Source organism: Vanacampus margaritifer, chromosome 2, assembly GCF_051991255.1.
Source record: "Vanacampus margaritifer isolate UIUO_Vmar chromosome 2, RoL_Vmar_1.0, whole genome shotgun sequence".
Classification (NCBI taxonomy): Eukaryota; Metazoa; Chordata; class Actinopteri; order Syngnathiformes; family Syngnathidae; genus Vanacampus; species Vanacampus margaritifer.
In genome coordinates this window covers 49,546,947-49,567,813 of record NC_135433.1, presented here as the reverse complement: position 1 = coordinate 49,567,813, position 20,867 = coordinate 49,546,947, and the positions used below count along the sequence as shown (strand labels likewise).

At 40.4% G+C, this 20,867-nt stretch overlaps 1 protein-coding gene across 3 annotated transcripts; it reads right to left on the bottom strand.

The window, feature by feature from the left end:
• Positions 1 to 2,029: 2,029 nt before the first annotated feature.
• LOC144043532 (aconitate hydratase, mitochondrial-like) lies at positions 2,030 to 20,411 on the bottom strand. 3 transcript variants are annotated; one of them, XR_013291120.1, is made up of 19 exons: positions 20,303 to 20,411; positions 19,297 to 19,439; positions 18,958 to 19,216; positions 18,687 to 18,779; positions 17,503 to 17,661; positions 17,264 to 17,414; positions 17,067 to 17,171; positions 16,901 to 16,992; positions 15,644 to 15,749; positions 15,111 to 15,268; positions 14,909 to 14,982; positions 14,667 to 14,778; positions 13,329 to 13,511; positions 13,060 to 13,155; positions 12,688 to 12,879; positions 12,443 to 12,575; positions 11,914 to 12,035; positions 3,235 to 3,447; positions 2,030 to 3,150 (listed from the first exon to the last, which is right to left on the bottom strand). XR_013291120.1 is itself a non-coding variant. In XM_077557268.1 (18 exons), exons 1-18 carry the CDS (start codon positions 20,336 to 20,338, stop codon positions 3,439 to 3,441), a joined length of 2,223 nt encoding a protein of 740 aa, XP_077413394.1. In that variant the 5' UTR covers positions 20,339 to 20,411; the 3' UTR covers positions 2,030 to 3,438. The 3 variants fall into 3 exon arrangements, 2 of the variants coding, with proteins under 2 accessions (XP_077413394.1, XP_077413393.1); XM_077557268.1 differs by having other exon boundaries at positions 2,030 to 3,447; XM_077557267.1 differs by lacking the exons at positions 2,030 to 3,150; positions 3,235 to 3,447 and adding an exon at positions 10,419 to 11,735 and having other exon boundaries at positions 20,303 to 20,410.
• Positions 20,412 to 20,867: the final 456 nt, after the last annotated feature.

Genomic DNA, 20,867 nt, shown 5'->3' with positions numbered 1-20,867 from the left:
TCTAACTATGGACTATTTAACTATAACACAATATAATTTTAATTAAAAATCAATAAATTTGTCAAAATTAGCATGCTTAAACCGTTCAAAATTTAAGGAAATGTGTATAAATATAATTTTTTATCATGTCAAGTCAAGTCATCTTTATCATAAATTTTAAACTTTTGGTGTGGTTTTGTTTGTCTTATTTGCACTCTGCAGTCAGGAGGTCTATGTTATTCAACATCTCCTCTGCAAAATTCAAACACCCAAAAAGTGTCACAAGTTTAGTAATATATATCTGAAATCATAAAACAAATTATGAATTTATAAAACAATGCACACAAAGTGAGCTTCAAATAATATTTCCCCTAAAAAATGTTTTACCCATCAACGTTATGCCCTTAGTTTGTGTTAACTCTAAATTAAAACTAAATCATCTCAGTCCATGTGTATTTAAAAAAAAATGTATAAAAGCACAATTACTGGAAAAATATATTTAGCACAAGGTCATTCTATTGAATTATTTTTGTTTAACTGTTACTTTGTGGCCGTCTTGACTATTTGCTGTCATTTATTTTGTGTTGACCTTTTATGTGTGTACTTACATACCACACTGTGAGGAGCAACAGACTGCGAACATTTTGGCTGGTCCTCACAACTCAAGACCTCTTTTTGAGGGTCAAGAGTTTAGGTTTGAATTGGGTTATGGTTGAGGTTAGGGTAAGGAATGAGGGTAGGCAATTATTCTTCATGGTTGGGGTTAGGTGAAGGGGCTAGGAAATGCATTATGTCTATGGATGTCCTCACAATTATGACCGCCTTTCTTCTTCCTGACTGTGCTGCATGCAGCAATGCCTAATGCTCTGGGAAGTTTTACACCTTTTTTAATATTTTAGATCAACAATATTGATATTATTACAGTCACTGCTTGAACATTTCAACTCTGTCATCCCTTCTTTTAAAAAAATATATTTTACACCGTTTTTTCCTAAGGAAAGAACCAGGCAAGCCAAAGTATGCCATTTGGGGGCCCCATGGGGACCATGGTCACATACCCAGGCGAAAAGGCTGCTATTCTGGAACGCATCAACACACAATAATGATCTTGGGCTCGAATGATAGGTTATAGTTGGGTCATTTTTATAAACTGTTTTACATACAATTATAAAGAGTACACATGGTGATTTGGTGTAAATTCCATTTTATGTCAACAAAACACAACCCAACAAACACAAAATGTTTACAAAATATAATCTAGGTCATCATCAGTTCTACATCTATATTACATCTTGCTGTCAACATGCCAGCGATTATAGCGGTCTCTACTGGGCAAGAAGCACAGCGCCGTATCACATGTTGCACACTTGATTGGAGTTTTAAAGTGGCAGCACCTGCACCTCAAGCGCCCACTGGTGCTGTGGCCTGATATGTAAACAGGTCTGTGATGAGTGGAGCGAGTTAAGTCGGGTTGTGCTGGGGTGGAAGACGCCACCTCGGCCAACTCCAAAACCAAGCTCTCTCTGAACGCCTTCTGGTGCAGATGAACCTCCCCTTTCCTTTTGGCAATTTCCCTGTGCAGGATGAAGGCATTCACGATAGCTATGTCCAAGAAGTGGAAGAAGAAAGTTTTGTACCACTTCCTAATTTTGTGCAGGACCTTGTAGTACCCTATCAGGGCATCTGATACGTCGACTCCCCCCATGAACCTCAAAGGGGAAAAAAGAGAGAAAATAACATCAAAATATGCCCAACACACAAACTATTATATTCCTAAATGCATAAAATAATACTTGAATGTATAATACATACTGGTTGTATTCCTTTACTGCTTTTTTTTTTTTTTTTTTCTTCTTTTCTTTTCTTGGGAGATCTCAGTATTGATCATTTGAAATGTCATCATCATTGTTCTCCCTTTTTTTTTTTTTTTTTTTTTTGTATGTGTGTGCGTGCGTGTGTGCGTGCGTGTGTGTGCGTGCGTGCATGGGGGGGGGGGGGGGGGGGCGGGGGGGGGAGGCGCACCCGCCCACCAAAACCCCCACCCACCCCACCGCGACCCCGGCGTGGCTCGCCCCCCGGATACCGGGGCCCGCCCGAAGTGCCCGGAGGCCCACCGGAGCGGGGCGGGCACAACACCAATCCCGCCCACTCCCCCGGCCCCCGGAGCGCCGAGACCCGGGCCACGGACGGAACCCCCGGCCTAGGGGAGGGGGAGGAGGGCGGACAGGGGAGGGGGAGGGGACGGGGAAGGAGACGACAGGAAGGGCAGGAGGCAGCGGCAGGGCCGCAGAGAGAGGGGGAGAGGAGGAGGAAGGGCGACGAGGGAGAAGGGACAGGGAGGCGGAGGACGGGCGGGGAGAGGTGAAGAGGGAGAGGAAGCAAGGGGGAGGAAGGGGGAGGGGAGAGGGAACCACGGGGCACCCCGGCGGCCCACAGGCCCCGACCCGCGTCGCCGGACCCCGAGCGACGGACCGCGTCGGGGCGGCGCCGCCCCGGACACCAAGGAGAGCCCCGCAACACAGCACCCACCACGAATAATAATTAATATGTTAATAATGTATAACAATGGTTAATATATGAAATAAAGTATTAAAAATGTTAATAATGTATAACAGTTCCGAGAGGGAGCTGTTGACCCTGACTTGCTGTGTGCGCTGTGTCAGGAAGGAGTGATACCACCTCGAGATGTACGGGTTCACATTCATCTCCTTCAGTTTACCCAAAAGCAGGTGCGGCTGCATTGTGTTGAACGCTGAGCTAAAGTCAACGAACAACACACGTGCATAAGCTTTCGGGCCGTCTAGGTGTTTACTGACCAGATGTGTGATGCTGTTGATAGCATCGTCAGTGCCGCGACCCCGCTTGTAGGCAAACTGAAGGGAGTCTAAGTGTGCATCCACCTCCCCCCTGAGCCGAGTCACCATCAGCCTCTCGAAACACTTCATGACAATGGAAGTTAGAGCCACAGGCCTGAAGTCATTATTGACCACAGGACATTGTTTTCTAGGAACCGGGGTGATTACTGATTTTTTCCAGACATTGGGAATGGAGTGTGAGTCCACAGATCTCTGGAAGATGGGCTGCCATGCCGCTGTGCGCTCCTCTGCACAGGATTTTAGCAGAAGGGCAGATATCCCATCCGGTCCTGAGGCCTTTTTTGTGCAGACAGACCTAAAAGCAGATTGGACATCATGGGGATGAATCACCAGCCTTGAGTCCTGCTCATTCACTGAAATAAGTTGAAGTTAGCGAAACCCCGGCTTGACTGCAACTGATGCTGGCTCTCCCCCTCCCCGTCCTCTGCCTCTTGCTCCTCTTTTGCCACAGGTACCATTCTGGAGAGTTGCGGGATGGAGCTCCTCCTCCGAACGAGTACTGTGTTCCTGTTCCATTCTAGGCTGTTTGCTTTGTGAGGAAGGAACACATGGGACGCAGTCCACATCTGAATCTTCCAGAGACTCATAAGGCCTATTATGTAAAAAAGACAAAGAAGAAGAAACAAAAGAAATGCAATATTTAAAAGTAGGAATCATTTTTTCCCCCTGACAAGTGTTTTTTTACTCAGTAAAACTCAAAAGAGTCACACCCGCCCCTCCACAGAACACACACACAATTTAACTGAGTAAGAGACAGTTCATGCACAAAAAGATAAATTATGATTCGAACAATAGTGAGAAAATACTTAGGTATCAAGAGCCATGTCGAGCCATTCATCTGCCTCAGAGTTAATATCGCTGTCATCCTGTGCTAAAAATTCTTCCGAATTGTCACTATCCCGACATAGACAACGTTCAAAAGCTTCATCGACTGTGTATTTTCTTTTAGAAATCCGTTTTGCCATGGTTTTCAAGCAAAATAACATGGAAATCCGCCGCTTGTTATGTTGTCTGTTGTGCTCTGCTCTTACACGTGATCCGAGTTTGCTAGTTTGAGTCCAAAGTTGCTTAGCGGGCTGATTTGAGTAAGGGAACACGCGACAGGAAGTGACGTAACCGAGTGTGTGCATTCCCACGCCCCTCCCCCCTCACTTTATTTAACATTCTGTAAATAAACATACACTTGTAGAGGATGCAACGCCTGAACATGGCAACAATATAAACAACAACAAAAACATTATGAGAATAAACAAAAACTGGGGATTCTTGCACATCACATCACTTAAAATAAAAGAGGAGGTATACATATATATATATATATATATACTGTTTCATATTAGCACTTGTTTTCGTTGCATATTTGTTTCTTTCCCACTTCTTCAAGCATTAAAAAACAAGTTAAAATCAGCCATAAATCCTTGAAAGGAGGTCTTACAGTTTTTTCACTTAGCACAATGAATATATTTGCCCACTAACAAAATAATATTAATTAAATCCGAAACAAAATAGTTCAAATCATCCATAAAGAAAATAACAACAAGACTTAATTCAATTTGTGGAACGTCATTAATTCTTAGTGACGACCAAGTTCTTATATCAGTCCAAAATCTTTGTAAAAGAAAAAACAAATGATCCAAAGTTGTTTCATCATTTTGACAGAAGGAACAGTTATCTACCTCCAACTTAAATGTTCACTTAAGAAACTCTGCCATGCCTTGTTTATGATTTTAGCATGTGCTTGTTTCACTTTAAGAAACTCAGGCCATCTAATGTATTTTGTAAATGCCTTATTTATTTTAACTGAATTTACTAAATTAAAACCCTGCCAAACTGTCCCTCTACCAAAATCATGAAATATTCTGGTTTTAAATATCGTTCCAATTATTTTTTTATGTCACATTTCTTATCAAAAAGATTATATTCATCCACCATTAGACTTGGCAATGCCTTTGAAGCATTGTTATACACCAAAAAACTCAGAATTAAGAGAATCAAGGGTAAAGGGATTGCAACGCAGATTTTGCTATACTGTATTCTCTTTGAGGACAGTTCAAGTTATATTTCACTGTAAAGTCTAAATAACTTTAAAACAATACCATTACTATCCATTAAATCAGTTGCAAGTACAATACCCTTCTCAAAACAAGTGATTGTAAATATTGATTTTCTATTAATCATAAATACTCTATTGTTCCACAAAATTGTCTTGTGAGGAGAAAAATTATGGGCAAATATAATTTTCCACAAAAAAAAATGTTAATGAAAATTAGACAACTTTATTGTTTACATCAAAATCACAAATCTTTTTAAGCAAAGATCTAGAAAAGTGTTACCACATAGAGTTGGGATGTGACAAACAAGACTTAATCCAATTAATTCTAAATATACCAATCATCAATTCAAATTCTGGAGCTTTCACACCACCCTTGTCATATTCCTTGACTAGATGGGATCGTTTAATATACTGTGTTTCATTCCTTCATAAAAACTGAAAAATAACACTATTGGCTTTATTAACATTTCTTGAGTATATATATACAAGGATTGGCATGGGTAAATCACTTTGGAAATACCTTCCCCTTTAGATAACACGATTCTGCCCAAAATGAAGTCTCTTGTTAACCAACGACTGAGTAACTTTTTCATGTCCATTATGCGGTTAACCAAGTGTGTGCATGTACTATGTGGTTATAAAAATAAATACAAGTAACCAAAGTCACTGCTTTAATGTTTTACTCTGTATGGTCAGTGAGAACGGAATAGAGTGAAGCATCGTGACAGTGGTGGGATTCGAAACCCACGCCCTCGAAGAGGAATCGTCGACCACTCAAGACTAGACCATAGCACAGAAAAAGTGACGTTTTATGTTTGCTAAGATAGCCCGCCCTAAAATGTATACGGAAGAAGTCTTTACGTAAAGCCAAGACAGTTGTGAGTTTGTTTCAAGAAAGTGCTTCAAATGTTGCTTGGGAGATTGATTTGAATACGGGAACACGCCATAGGAAGTGACACGGATTGTGTGCTAGTGTAGGTATAATGTACTGTACTATGTGGAGTTATGGAAGCAAATGCAAGTAAGCAAGTCACTGATTTAATCGTCCACTCTGTATGATTGATTTGGCTCTTTATTGAACATATAAACACAAAGAAAACACATTACCAGTCTAAAATATAAATTGAAGTAAAAAAGAAATCAAGAATAGGAGGAAAGAAAAGAGTTTATACGTTCAAAAGGGGTAGGATGAAGTTGAAAACGTATCTAGTCCTCCCCTTATTCATTTTATGTTGATAAAATGTTAAGGTAATGTATTTCAACAAAAGAAAATGTATAAACCTAATCATATATAGAAGTGCACTTTAACATATGCACATTTGCCAGCAACATATGTACGTACATGAAATTCATAGACATATACCATAATACATTTATAAATTATATCCTCATACTCACATATACAATTTTTCATTACACTCATACCAATACATCCAAATAAATTACAGCATATATACAATTTGGACAGCTCATGTCTGATGTAAGTTAAAAAAAAAAATTGAACTTTGCTTTTAAACCATTTTTTAAATTCAGCAAGTGACTGACATCTTTTCAGGTCAGTTCCAAAATCATTCCACAAATTAGCATCTTTTACAGAAACACACCTATTTGTTCTTGTTTAAATTTTTTGGTAGACACTTGTACCCCTTATGTTATGTAAAGACTCTCTCTAATTTCAAACAGCTTCTGAGTACTGTGGCAGAGTAGATTGTTGTGTACTTTATACATTATTTGTGCTATTTTAAATTCAACTAAGTCATAGAATTTCATTTTTAAACCTAGCACAGACCCTTGGGGGACTCCATGAGTAATTTTCAAGTGTTTTGATTGTATATTGTTATTGTTAAACTGTAAGTACTGATGTCTATTATCCAAATAACTTTTCATCCATTTATTTGCTAAACCGCTTATGCCATATCTTTCTAATTTATTCATTAGTATAGAATGATCTATAGTATCAAATGTTTTTTTTTAAATCTATAAATAAATCTATATATCTATCCTGGGTTAATAATTTTTTTATTATCTATGTTAGTAGATATTGCCTCTACGAGTTCCATGACTGCCATTGTGGTGGTCCGTTTTTTTCTCTAAAGCCATATTGATTTTCACTTAAAAGCATATGTTTTTCAATAAAGTTGTACAGTATATATGAAAATATATATTTTTTAGAATTTTTGAGAACTGTGGCAGCAGTGATATTGGTCTATAATTAGTGGATATATTTCTTTCTCCATTTTTATGAATAGGAATAACTTTTGCTATTTTCATTTTTGATGGAAATATACCGGCTTTAAACGACAAATTACATATATAGGTGAAAGGTTGCACAACATATTCTATAATACGTTTTACTTATGTCATCAATATTGAAGCAGTCAGTGAACTTTTTATTTTTTAATATTTTAACAACATTGACTACTTCTGTATCATTAATCTGTGAGAACGGAACAGGTTGAAACGGAGCTAAACTTTCTTTCTTTCTTTCTTTGTTGGATTGCAAGCAATGTCAATAATACAGGAGTGCGTACAGCTTAGTCGCCCGTGAAAATTTAAAAACTGCTCCTGATCAGAGCTAGGCTAACCGTTGCTGCGTTTGGAAAGCCCCTACACACAAGCTGTTCTGTGTCGGGTGGTCAGGGGGAAGACGAAGAACATGGCCGAACCAGTGGATGCGGCGTTGTTCAACCAGGCTGGAGGCTCTACGCTGGTTTGTGCGGGCTCTAAGCGCTTTGTTGGAGATTCGCTGGGGCCACCTGATGTTCTGGATGGTTCTCAGAGCCCTACCGTCAAAGCTATATTTTCTTGCGGTCAAGGTCTTACTTAAGGGACATGTTTCAGAGCCATAAAGGAGACTGGAGAGTACGGCGGTGTTATAGATCCGGAGCTTCGTCGTGCATGAGATGGTTTGGTGCCGCCAGAGTGGTTTCCAAAGGGACCGCAGGGCAGAGGCTGCCAGGGCTCTCCTGCGGAGAATCTGGTTTAAAATCCTTGTTATCAGTCACCGTGGACTCTAGGTACACAAAGTTCTTCACAGGCTCTACGGTCTCATTACCAAGCAGGATGGGGGGTGGATCAGGTCCCTCACCAACATGCATGAACTTGGTCTTGGTCCATTTCACATGGAGACCAAGCTTTTCTGCCTCTTCACTGTATACACTCAGGGCGTCCCTCAGCTGGCTGTAGGAGGTGCTGAGCAGGATGGTGTCATCAGCGTATTCCAGGTCAGTCAGTTGGTAGTTGCCAAGGTACACTCCGGGTACTCGCTCACAGACCCTGCACACCAGGTGGTCTACTATGCAACGCAGCCCTGGCGAACAGATGGAAAACCAGTCGGAGTCTCGGCTATTGACGCGGACACAGCTGCGTTGGTGTAAAGCAGCTTGAAGAAGGTGGTGATCTTTGAAGGTGCGCCGAGGGCTTGTTGGATACTCCACAGTGATGAGTGGTGGACTGTATCAAATGCGGCCTTGAGGTCTAGGAATCCAATGTAGAGATGCTGGTCTCTCCGGAATTCATAGACCTTCTCAATGAGCAGACGGACGGCGGAGACGTGATCGGATGTGGAGCGGTTTGGCATGAAGCCAGCCTGCTGAGGGCGGTGGCCACCTCTAACGGCTGGGAGAGCACGGGTCAGCAAGATCTTTGTAAAGAACTTGCCAGGGATGGAGAGCAGAGTGTGCCTCTGTGGTTCCCACAGACAAGCCTGTCACCTTTGTGTTTCCAGAAGGGCAGGATGACCCCTTTGGTCCAGTCGCTGGGGAGGAGCTCTGTTTCCCACACCTTGTTGAAGATGTGGGTCAGCCACTCGACAGTGCCATCCCCACCCGACTTTAATATCTCGGCGGTTATGGAGCAAATGTCGGGGGCTCTCCGGTTGTTTAGTTTTTTCAGAGCGTCTCTGACCTCCTCGGGAGGGAGCCAGGGTAGTGTTGTGCTGCAGTAGGAGGCAGAAGTGCTCTTTCCAGTGTTGAAGGCAGTTTGTCTCTGTTGTGATGAGGTTGCCGTCAGAGTCTTTAATTAGGGCTGACTTGATGTGGGGGCCATTGCAATCTTGGCGGAGTAGATTGTAAACACAGCTCATGTTGTCATTTTTGGCTGCAGACTCTAGGTGTTCGGCCGCTTCAGAACCGCTTCCTGTCCTTGGCAATCATTTCATTTCACACGCGGTTTAGTCGGCGGCTTAGTCTGGACGTTCCAGGTGGCGATACGGGTCCTGAGATGAAGGTTTATCCGTACTCGTTGGTCGGGGGCAGGCTGGGGTTTGTTACCGTGTTGGGCAGTCCCCCCTCTGGGTCTTGGCCTTGATGTGGCGAAGGGGCTTGTGCGTTCCAGTGATCCTGGAGAGCGATATCGTCTGGAGCTAGCTACTGGGAGGGTCACCTTTGGCAGGACGGTCTCCAGGTAGGTTCCAGACAAACAAGACCCCACCGTGTCGGTACGCTGTGAGGTGGCATCCCCACCAACCGACTATCCTGCGGAGGGCTAACAACCCACTTAGGAGATCCCCTTTTTTGTTACGAAACTGACTCCTCCTTACGACGCTTTCTTAATGCAGCACCCGAGGGCTTGAACATTTTCATTGTGAAGGTTTTTGGGAAACTTATTTTTGGCCCTCCAATTTGGCGCCCCCTCTACTAGATGTTGCCCTAGACGACCGCCTAGTTCACTTATGCCCAGGGCCGGGCCTGGTCGTATCGAAGCAAAAGAAAAGCAAGCGCTTGCAACCAGTTGACTGTAGGCGCGTTCAATGACCACGCAGGCAGTAGGAAATCTAGGTTATACAAAGAAAAGCTCAGACGACCGAATTTGATCGCTATTCAGTTTTGTTCCAGATGTTTTAAGTTTAAATACCTGTTTACAAGGAACTTTCGAAGAATCTCCACTTTTCTGTGGTAATAGTTATAAGATCCCGCGGCAGGGGATACAATTTTTTACAAGGGTACTTTGGCACAACACCGGTCACGACTCACAGCAAAATAAGGAACTAAATTTTCTAAAGGTGACAATTCTAAACATCCAGGTATTTGAGATACTGTATTTCTGCAATGCAAACGCTTCCTTTAGGCTACACAGTGAAAACAAACGGTGTATTATATTGCTTTAGCCTGTGGCTATCTTACAAACCAGACAGATTGTTATAGTAGTCAAATTACATTTCATCACATTTTTATATTAAAAAATAATCCTCACAAAACAAATTACAACACCCCATTGTCCAATGTTTTCTTTTCTTTCTTTTTTTGTCCAATGTTTTCAATTGACGGAGAGGGTCAAGTTCTAAACTTGAACATAATTAAATAAAATAAAAAAAGTGGTTCATCAACATGGTTAAATACCCAAGACTTTTTTTATACAAATCCCAAAAATAATTACCTCTTTTTTTTTTAATGATTTTTTTTTTAAAAACTCTTTTGTACCTTATCTCAAGAATGACTGATACAGTATATATTAATGTACACACATATATACATAGTGCAGCAATAAAGCACATAATTTACACCAAACAGTGACATTTAAGCACATTTATGGAGCATTCATCATTATATATATTTTTTCTTTAAGTATTCTGCAGCGTAGAAAGACAAACAAAAATAACACCTTGTAATTTTTGCACTGGATAGCTATTTGATTGAATTGCTGGAGAATTCATGTACCAATACTGAATTATCATGACATATCAGGGCTAAAGTAATTACACACAACATAGATTTATTAACTCATTCACTGCCATTGACGAGCTAGATGCCTGCCAGTTTCCTAGCATGTGGACATTTAGACTAGATTGTGCGTTGAGTAGTGTAACAAAATTTATGGAGTACAAAAAAAAAACATTCATTCAATGACAACATGTCATGTTACAGGAATACAAGGTAAGAAAGAATTAATTAATCTCGCATGACGTGGGTTTCCTCTTCAGGCCAGAAAATTACTCACTGCAGATTTTGTAAATGCATAAATACATAAAAAGGAAAATTAATGCTAGCAATAGTAGCAGCAATTACATGGTTTGCAATATGAAAGACGGTCACATCGAGGATATTCCTGCACTCATCCGAATAAAAGTCTTTGTATAATGTGAGGGCAATTTAGTTTGCCGTATCAAAATCAACTCTATGAGACGTCCAAATTAATCATTACACAAGCAACAAACATCAAAATAATTTACATAGGAGTGTGGGCTGAATCCCATTTTGCTTTCAAAATCTGTTCGGACGGAAAACACAGAGATGTTATTCAACATCTAACATACAGTATCACTAGAATTTTTTGGAATACATTGTACTGTGTGGGATAACATGGTCATTACATTTACTAAGTCAATGAAGCTTGTTCAATTTGATTTGTGATGTTTAAAAAATAATAATCACCACCAATGTTCACATGCACTAAAAGCCATACAAAAACAGTGTGTGTGACTGAAACGTGGAATAATGCCAGTTAGTATCACGCAGCCCTGAAATAAAAGATTTGCTAAGCTTCTCACACAAAGTCAGCTGTGCATTCGACTGTGCATTGTGCAATCCAATCTGTGGCTGTGTGCGCTTTTCATCTGCCCAGCGACATCGTGGAACGACAAAAGTGCGGTTATCATGAAGTATTCACACGGTCTCTTCCTCCACTACATTCATATTTCTCGCCTTCTTTACCCATGCGAAGGCCACTATAAGCCCCACCTTCCTGCCCTCTACCAATTACTTCAGCTCTTTCATCCTGTTGAGGGCGGAGCCTGCTTTGAACCACCCAATCTGCGTCTCATTGAAAGTATGGTTTAAGGAGATGGACTCCTGGCTGCCATTGCTATGTTTGATCACCGCTGTCAGGGGCTAGAAGGGTAAACACATCATTAATGATTCAAGTGGATAACTCAAAAGTTGCTCAGATTTCTTTATTATTCTGGTTGCGATTTGCACCAATGGACATCGTTAAATTAAGACCTCTCATAATTTGTGAGTGTATATATTGTCAAGAATAGCCGGTTAGTGGATGCAGAGTAAGGCTTACCTTGCCAGGAGTGAAGGATTTCAGGCCGGTGATTGAAATGTGGTCATCAGGGCGAATTTTGTCATAGTCACTCGCATTGGAAAAAGTTAGTGGCAACAGACCCTGCTTCTTCAGGTTAGTCTCTGTTAAAAAAAGAAAACAATAACAATACAACACATAATAGCATTCTCGACTTCAATCTTTCAGGGGAAGTCAACCCCCCCAAAATTGTCTTTACAAAAATGCATTCTGATTAACATTTGTGGAATATGAAGAAAGCAGCAAAATCCACCCGTTATTATCCATCTCAGCAGGCGGCCATTTTTGTCACTTTACTGAAAATTACATCACAGTTGCTCAGGTAACAACCCATTACGGCTCAAAAAGCTCAGCCGTGAATAGTCCATGAATAGTCGCTGCCTGAGCCGTGAGCAACAGTGATGTCATTCTCAGTCGACAGCAAGTAACAAAATGGCCGCCCCCAAAGATTCCGCAATTTTAATGTTAATCAGAAGTCAGTGCACTCTTCGAATTTCCCTCCTAAACTTACCATGGATTCGAGCGAAGCTTTTGACAATGATAGCGCGTCCCCCCAAGTGTCGAGGCTCCAGAGCAGCATGCTCCCTGCTCGATCCTTCACCGTAGTTCTCATCTCCAACCACCACCCAAGTGACGCCATTGGCCTGGGTTAGAGAGTCAAAGGCTACTGTCAACCGCACTGAAGTCCGTTTGCTCGCTTGGTGATGAACAGCGTATTTCCATCCACGCCTTCAAATAGCAACACTTGAAGCTGACCTTGTAGTGTCGAGCAACATCCGGTACGCCATCATACTCTCCAGTAAGATGGTTTTTGACTTTGTTGACGGCATCATTCTCTGTGTTAACAGCACCAATTAGCATGTTGTTAGAGATGTTGTCGAGGTGACCGCGGAATTTCAGCCAGGGCCCGGCGGCACTGATGTGATCAGTGGTGCACTTTCCCTTCACCTAAAAGATTCAATTGAGAAGAGGGTATCAAGAAACTTAGTGTGGTACATTATTGTGCCACAATATGCCAGGCAGCAAAAATGACTAACTAGAGATGATGTCATGCAAGTCATGTGTTGTGTCTATTTTAGCAGCTAACAAATTAGAAACTGCTGAAGAAAACTGAGACTTGCATTTCACCTTTATAAGGACTTTCATGTCTTCCAGGTCTCTTCCATGCCACTTGTCAAAAGGCTCCAGGAGCTGCAGGCGGTTGCTGGAAGGGTTTACATCCACCTGGACAACATCAAATGTGAGACCTTATTGTTTTCCAGCTTTTCCTGAAAATACACGCTACAATTAACTGTATTTTAATAATACTTTGCACTCTAGTATATACCTGTGCTATCTGTTTTTTCTTTATGTTGTCCCACTTTCTTACACACTAAAAGCGAATTAACTGAGCTGACCTGAACAGAGCTGCCCTCAGCTGGAGGATGCTGGTAAGTGTCTTGGCCAGGGTCAAAGTCTCTGGAGGGGAGCTCATCGCCACTGGGGGGTTCCAATTTAAATTTCTCTCCGTTAGGAGCGGTCAAGTAGTCCGTCTCTGGGTTGAAGTTGAGGGTTCCAGCGAGAGCCAAGGCAGTCACAATCTATGAGTTACAGAAGAAGAATTGAAATAACACTAAGTCACAGTGACCAAAATTTGTTTTGGCAAAGTCAGAGATTTTCAATTAACGATGTTAATGGATTTTTTTTTATTTTTCATACATTTTAGACTTTTCTGCCTTTCTGTTAAATTTGTGATATTTTTAGCAATCTTATGGACATAGGGTCATTTCTGCCTCTCCATTTTTGGGACATTTTATGACTATTTTGGGACATTTTTTCTGCCTTTCGATTTTCTGATATTTTTTGCAATTTTGTGTATGTAGGCTATATGGTAATTTTCGGGATTTCTTCTTTTATTTTTGGACATTTTACAGTTACTTTCTTTCATACCTTGATCTAAATACATTTTTTGATTTTTTGGGGCAACTTTGTGCACGTTATATGGTCATTTTAGGGATTTCCTCTTTTGTTTTTGGACATTTTTATATTTACTTGTTGAACATTTCCTTTCTAGCCTTTTCTTAAATCAATTTTCTGACTCTTTTTTTTATTTATATTTATTCAAATTTGTGGGCATTTTATGGGAATTTTCAAGATTTCTTCTTTTGTTTTTGTACATTTTATAGTTACATTTTGCACATTTTTTTTAATGCCTTTTATTTTTCTTTTTAAATAAATTTTCAGACTTTTGGGCAATTCCAAAGATATCTTCTTTTCTTTTCTTCTTTTGTTTTTGGACATTTTATACTTTTTGAATGTTTTCTTTACTGCCTTTATTTTTCTTTTTAAAATAAATGTTCAGGCTTTTTGGGGGGCAAGTCTAAAGATATCTTATTTATCTTTTGTTTTTGGTTATTTTTTTCTTTTTAAAGCCTTCTTTTTAAATCAATCTTCTGCCTTTTTGGCAATTGTGTGGACATTGTATGGTAATTTTCTGCTTATTCTCTTCTTTTGGACATTTTATGGTCACTTTTTGGAAAATTTTAGGTAATTTTAAAACATTTTCACCTATCTTTTGGTGACAACTTAAAAAAATGGACTCTGACCATTTTTGAATATTTCATGATTAATTTCTTATCTAAATCATAAATTAATTGAAAGAATATTCATAATAAAGAATAGAGATCCACAGCGAGCCACAGGAGAGGGACTAAAGAGCCGCAGGTTGCAGACCCCTATACAACAGTAATTCTTACCTCGGGAGAAGTGACAAAAGCATGTGTAGCTGGATTAGCATCATTCCGACCAGTGAAATTTCTGTTGAAGGAAGTAACAATAGTGTTCTTCTCTCCTTTTTTCACATCCTTCCTGTTGACAGTGAGTATACATGTTAGCTCGAAAGACTTCCTACTTGACATTCAGAACTTCTTTAAACAAAATTGTGTAAAGTTAGAATGAAAATGATACATAAGCAATAAGAAAATGATGTATCTCGTACCTGTCCCATTGACCAATGCAAGGTCCGCATGCATTGGCTAGTACAATCCCACCAACATCACTCAGGATTTTGGCCTGGATAAAGGACAGCATTAATTTCCTGTTTCTTCCATACTCACACACACACATCCTATGTGTCAATAACTATGCCAATTTATAAATGAAATATACTGTACTGTACATTGTACGAGGTTCTGACTCACATATCCGTCCCTCTCAATGGTTGCCCGGATCTGTTCGGAACCAGGGGTGACTGTGAACTGGGCCTTGCACTTCATGCCTTTATCCAAAGCCTGCTTGGCAAGAGAGGCAGCTCTGCCCATGTCCTCATAGCTTGAGTTAGTGCAGCTACCAATCAGACCTGCAGGTTTAGTGGCACAGCCCAGATTAGTGACACATGCACAATCTAATTTAAAGATCCACTACAAGAGGTGTTTCATTTAGAATATGCTTATCACCACAGTTGTAGTTTGCAGTGGTACCGAACAGAAATTATGCTGATGGGTGTTTTAATCTTCTGGTTTAACAATTTATCAGCATTTTTGCATATTCATCCTCAAAACAATACTAGTTAGACGATATCTCCTCCTGCACAGTTGAAAGAGGAGAACCCTGAGCTTCCTGATTCCGCAGTAATGTGATCATAGCAAGTCAATAACACAGCTAGCGGCAATGAAATAAATCTCCCATTTCACTAGACAAAGCATTGCAAATAAAAAAATAAATAAAGCCTTACCAACTTTAACCTCGAGGGGCCAGCCACTCTTCTGAGCAATGGCACCAATGTCAGACACAGGGTGGGCCAAGTCGGGGGTGAAAGGCCCGTTGATGTGTGGCTTCAACTGTTAGGAGAGTCAAACAATGAATAAAGTCAAGATCACCATAACGGGCGTATGTTTGCAACTAAAGAAAGGAGCACAATTTGTGTTCAACAATCCAGAATAGACAGCGAGGCGGAACATGTGACAGAATGAAACTGAAACGGCAGTGAAAAATCATCTCAGTCTAACAATGAACAATAAAATACAGTGGAACCTCGGAGTTTGAACTCATTCTCGTAGTTCGAACACCCAAGCAAAGCAAGCTAAGACGAAGGTACCTTGAAAACGGGCAGCCGAGTGAAGCCGAGTGAAGCCGAGTGAAGCCGAGTGAAGCCGAGTGAAGCCGAGCGAAGCCGAATGCTCACGTTGCGGTAGTTGAGATGATGCACTGCTCATTTTCAATGTGAGCGTGAATACTCCCGGAGGTGCTCGATACATTCGCGAGCGCATTTAGATTTTTTTTCAGGACAATTTTCTTCGCCATGGGCTCAAAGAAAGGCAACAGTGCCATTGGCAGCAAAGAAAAACGTACTGTGCTACAAACAATACTACTAAATACTGGCACAAGGACCCCCCTTAGCTGTTCAACAACGTGCCCGACGTTAAACAACGCACGCAAGGACCGCTAAGTAGTCTAACAATATGCCCAATGTAAAATACACAAGCTCAGCACTGAACTAATGACAGCATTGGCATAGCATTTATCATCCACTGATGCCATCAAACCACAACAAAAAAAGTAAGGTATTTTTTATTGTTTAAATACTGTGCACGGTGTAAATGTAAGAAACATAAATTGAAATTAAAATAGGAATTTTCGGTTTTTGGAGCTTGGGAACGGATTTCCTATGGGAAACAAATTTTCGGAGGTTGAACAATTCAATCTTTGAACACTTTGCAGGAACGAATTATGTTCAAACTCCGAGGTAACTGTACCATTAAAATTGGATAAAGTGAAAATAATCGAATCAAGATTTTGATGACGCATAAAGGATTTCTTCCAAATGACATTGTAAAATCCAAGGGTCTTGACGTTTTGGCTTTAAATAACAGAGTACAGTTTAAGGCATTTTCAATTAAGGACTTTTTAATTCAATTTGACATTCAATTTTAAACCAACGTCCCAGTGTCCCATGGGGTTACATTTAAAACACTTTAACAATATACTGCACCTCACTCAGGTTAATCTCAATGGTCTGGTCGTATTTGCAGTCATTATCAGGAACCAGGTCATTTTTGAATTTATCAGCTTGAGAGGCAATATCTATGGAAGGAACAAAAAAGAAGAATCGTGAATACTGACCAAACATCACACGAAAGACCGTCAAAATAACTTACTCGCACGACCAGTTTTCTCAAGATAAGTTTTCATTCGATGGTTGTAGGGGAAAAGGGACGTGGTGGCACCAATTTCAGCACCCATGTTGCAGATAGTGGCCATACCTAGTAAGTAAAAGGATCACTTAAATCTTAGAAAAATTCACTAATATGCAAAAATATTTCACAAACGTGGACATATGACACATCCTCCTTACCTGTACAAGAAATTGAATCAACTCCAGGCCCATGATACTCTACAATGGCACCTGTGCCACCTTTTACAGTCAGTATGCCAGCCACCTTTAGGATGACATCCTTCGGAGAAGTCCAGCCAGACAGGGAGCCTGTTAGCTTCACTCCAATCACCTGTAAGCACCACACAAAAGTAGAGGCAAATACACTAAAAACTCGTCGAGAAAATCACATTGGGTCCAAATTGATGGAAGTTACTCACTTTGGGACACTTGAGCTCCCAGGGGATTCCGGCCATGACATCCACAGCATCAGCTCCACCAACGCCGATACAGACACAACCCAATCCACCACCATTAGGAGTATGAGAGTCCGTACCAATCAGCATCACCCCAGGATATGCATAATTCTCCAAGATGATCTGCACAACACAAGAGGTGCTCACAATTTCACATTTTTATGAGCTGGTGGTATGCAAAAGCACTCAGGGCTTTTCCTCTGTATTAAACTTGCTGAATTGCCAGCAATCTCTGCCCAGGAGAAGCTCTGACATAAGGAAAATCTTTTTCTGACCAGCTTCATTTTTTTAACTGCAGGTATTGTTGTATTACAAATGGTTGGAATTCACTCTTAAAATCCAGCACTACGAATGTACACAAAGAACTGCAAATTTTCTGTCCAAATGGATTTTCAAAATTATACATTTTAATTCTTTTGTAAGCACATCTGATTTCTTATGAAAAAAAGTACCTCAAACAAGTATTGCATAATAATCTGCCTTCCCTGAATAATCTGCACATTCGGCATATAGCAAACAGTCTTTCAAAAAAGATGCACAGTGCCTGCTTCAAGCTATTCATTTGTCACTCCAAGATCAAGTTTATGTTAAGACTGACACAAGACAAAATAATTTTAAACACTGGATTTTGAAATAATGTTCATCCAAACAACATGATTTTGTCCAACAAAAGACTGTGATCTCAATGTTAACATATAATGCAAAAAGCCATAGACAGGCTAACGGAAATCATAAAAAAAAAAATGAAAAAACTGAGGCACTTGGACATCTGCTGCGAAGCGGCCATCAATGGGACAGACCAGGAGGCACAAGAATTAAGAAGTGTATGAGAACATTTTATAAATTGAAAAATAGTAAGATGAAATGTTCTGCCTGTGGTTTTGAAATGGTTAACTGAAATGTGTGCAATGGGGTCCCATTTAAATGTACAGCAGTGCCCTTTGTTACACATAATTTAATTTCAAATTGGCATCTGTACTTAAGAAAAAGAAAATGTCAAATATAGTAAAAAAAATAAATAAATGGAATACTTCACAATGAAAAAGTGTTACTGTGAACTAGTGGTGTGCATGCCATTAGCCTGTGTGCACATGGGTTAGGTGTAAATAGATGTTAATAGTTCAATGTATGCATGTAATGTTGTGTACCTGATGGATGATCCCTGAACCAGGTTTCCAGAAGCCTACTCCGTATTTGGCACCAGCACTTGCCAGGAAGTTATACACTTCTTGGTTCATTTCCTGTGTTACAAGTAAATAGTGAAGAACAATACATACAACTTGAAACTTGTCTGAAGGATCACTCAGTTAACACAACTGTGCACTACACAAAAGTATTGATACCTGAACATTAAACATATTGGTCTTAAAACTGAAAGAATGACGTGACTGCAGTAATGTTCAGTGCATTTGTGCTGACCTTAGCCCTCTGCAGGTCCTGAGCCCCTCCGATCTGAGCCTCAATCAGATGATCACAGTGGATAGTGGACGGCACTGCCACCTTGGGTAGACCACTGCTGATGAACTGGAGCATCGCCATTTGCGCTGTAGCATCCTGCATAGCCACACGGTCTGGACGCAAGCGCAAGTAAGTGAGGCCGCGCTCAATCTCCTGCCCTGCCGGATCATCCAGATGACCGTACACAATCTTCTCGGATAGAGTGAGAGGTCTGTTAAGTCTAATGGAGGGGAAGGAAATATTAGGAACTTGCAGTGTACCTATGTGCAGTGAAATGTAAGTGGCCACTGGAGAATTGACCTTTTTCGCACAATGTTGATGTTCTCATGCATCTGCTCATAGTTAATGCTGGAACCAGGCTCAAAGCGGCTCATTGACACTTTGGCCCTGGCACTGAGGGCAGCGGACACATGCAGTCGCCTTGCACCGGTTCCAAGGGCCAGCTGCACCAGGACAAACAAAATAAGATTCCAGGAAATAACATGACTTTTATTGTACAGTTCAGGGATACACACCAAGTTTGGAATTGCACACTAACTCAATAAAAGAAATCAAGGCAGTAAAATGATAGGAGAATGAGAGCACAGGTTGAAATCAAATTAAGGGGTAGACCAGTAAAAATATGGCCTATAAACAAGGTTAGAGTCCAACATTTTAGTCACAAAAACTGATGATACTGATGAACCTGACATACACATGACATTCCACAGTAAGATGCCTTATTACTGCTGTGTTAAAAAAATAATAATAATCAGTATTAGGGCCTATAGCAAACTCTATCAAACTGTATTTCGTCTGAAAGATCGAGTATAATTTCACAACTGACACTATCAATATCTGACCTACGAATGTTTGATTAAAAAAGAAAAACGACATCACACACCACCAGAGAGAGAGAGCGAGAGAGAGATGTGTGTGTGTGTGTATATATATATATATATATATACACACACAGTATATAGCAACATTGTACTGTTTAACCTTGTTATCACCTTGCAAAACTCATGACAATTGTCTTGATATAATTTGACAACGTAAAAGATATGACAAGGTTTAATATTAGTTTACGTCAAACCGGACGAGGTGTGTATCCGCTACATGCGTCACAGCTTCTAGTCATCCAGGGACATTGTGACCTGCCTAGCAACGATTCAATGCGCACATAAATATGCATTTTTAGCCTCAGTCATGATACCGTAAATGATCATTAGTGGACCCCACTCTAGGAATCCATCTATTCTCATACATACTTTACTTAGAAAGACATTTCATATCTGTGATCAAATAAAAAATAAGTGTTTCTTACCCGCAACCGAGTGACAGTGAAACAGTTGGACGCCATTTTGTTTCATAATAATAAGTGTCGCCTAGATATGACGTCATTCAAATTCATACCCGTTGAGTACGTACGTCTGTCTTGCTAAGTTTTATATTCATAAGTGTAAATTTGCTTAGTCAAAACCCATTTGCGGGTTTTTGAAAGAGATAGATGTTTATTTACTTTCCAATTATACTTCTAAAAATAAGAAGGAGGGAGGCAAACGAGCTAACCAGTCAGCCACCGTGCCGCCCTCTTGATTTTAATTTGATTTAAATTATTAAAAATTGTTTAAGAAAAACACACGCGTACACTGTACGATAAGACACCTGTGGCCTCTGAGGTATATAATAAAAAAATATTGTTATATTTTATACGTTTGTGTCTGTGACACTTAAACAGATTGCTAGAGGTTTTAATGTGGGCGGGCCAGATGTAGCCCTCGGTCCATACTTTGCCCAGAGTTGATCTGACTGCACCCTCTGTCACTCCCATTCTGAGTACTGTCTTGGAAATGTACTCATACTTAAACGTAAACTGTGGCAAGACATTT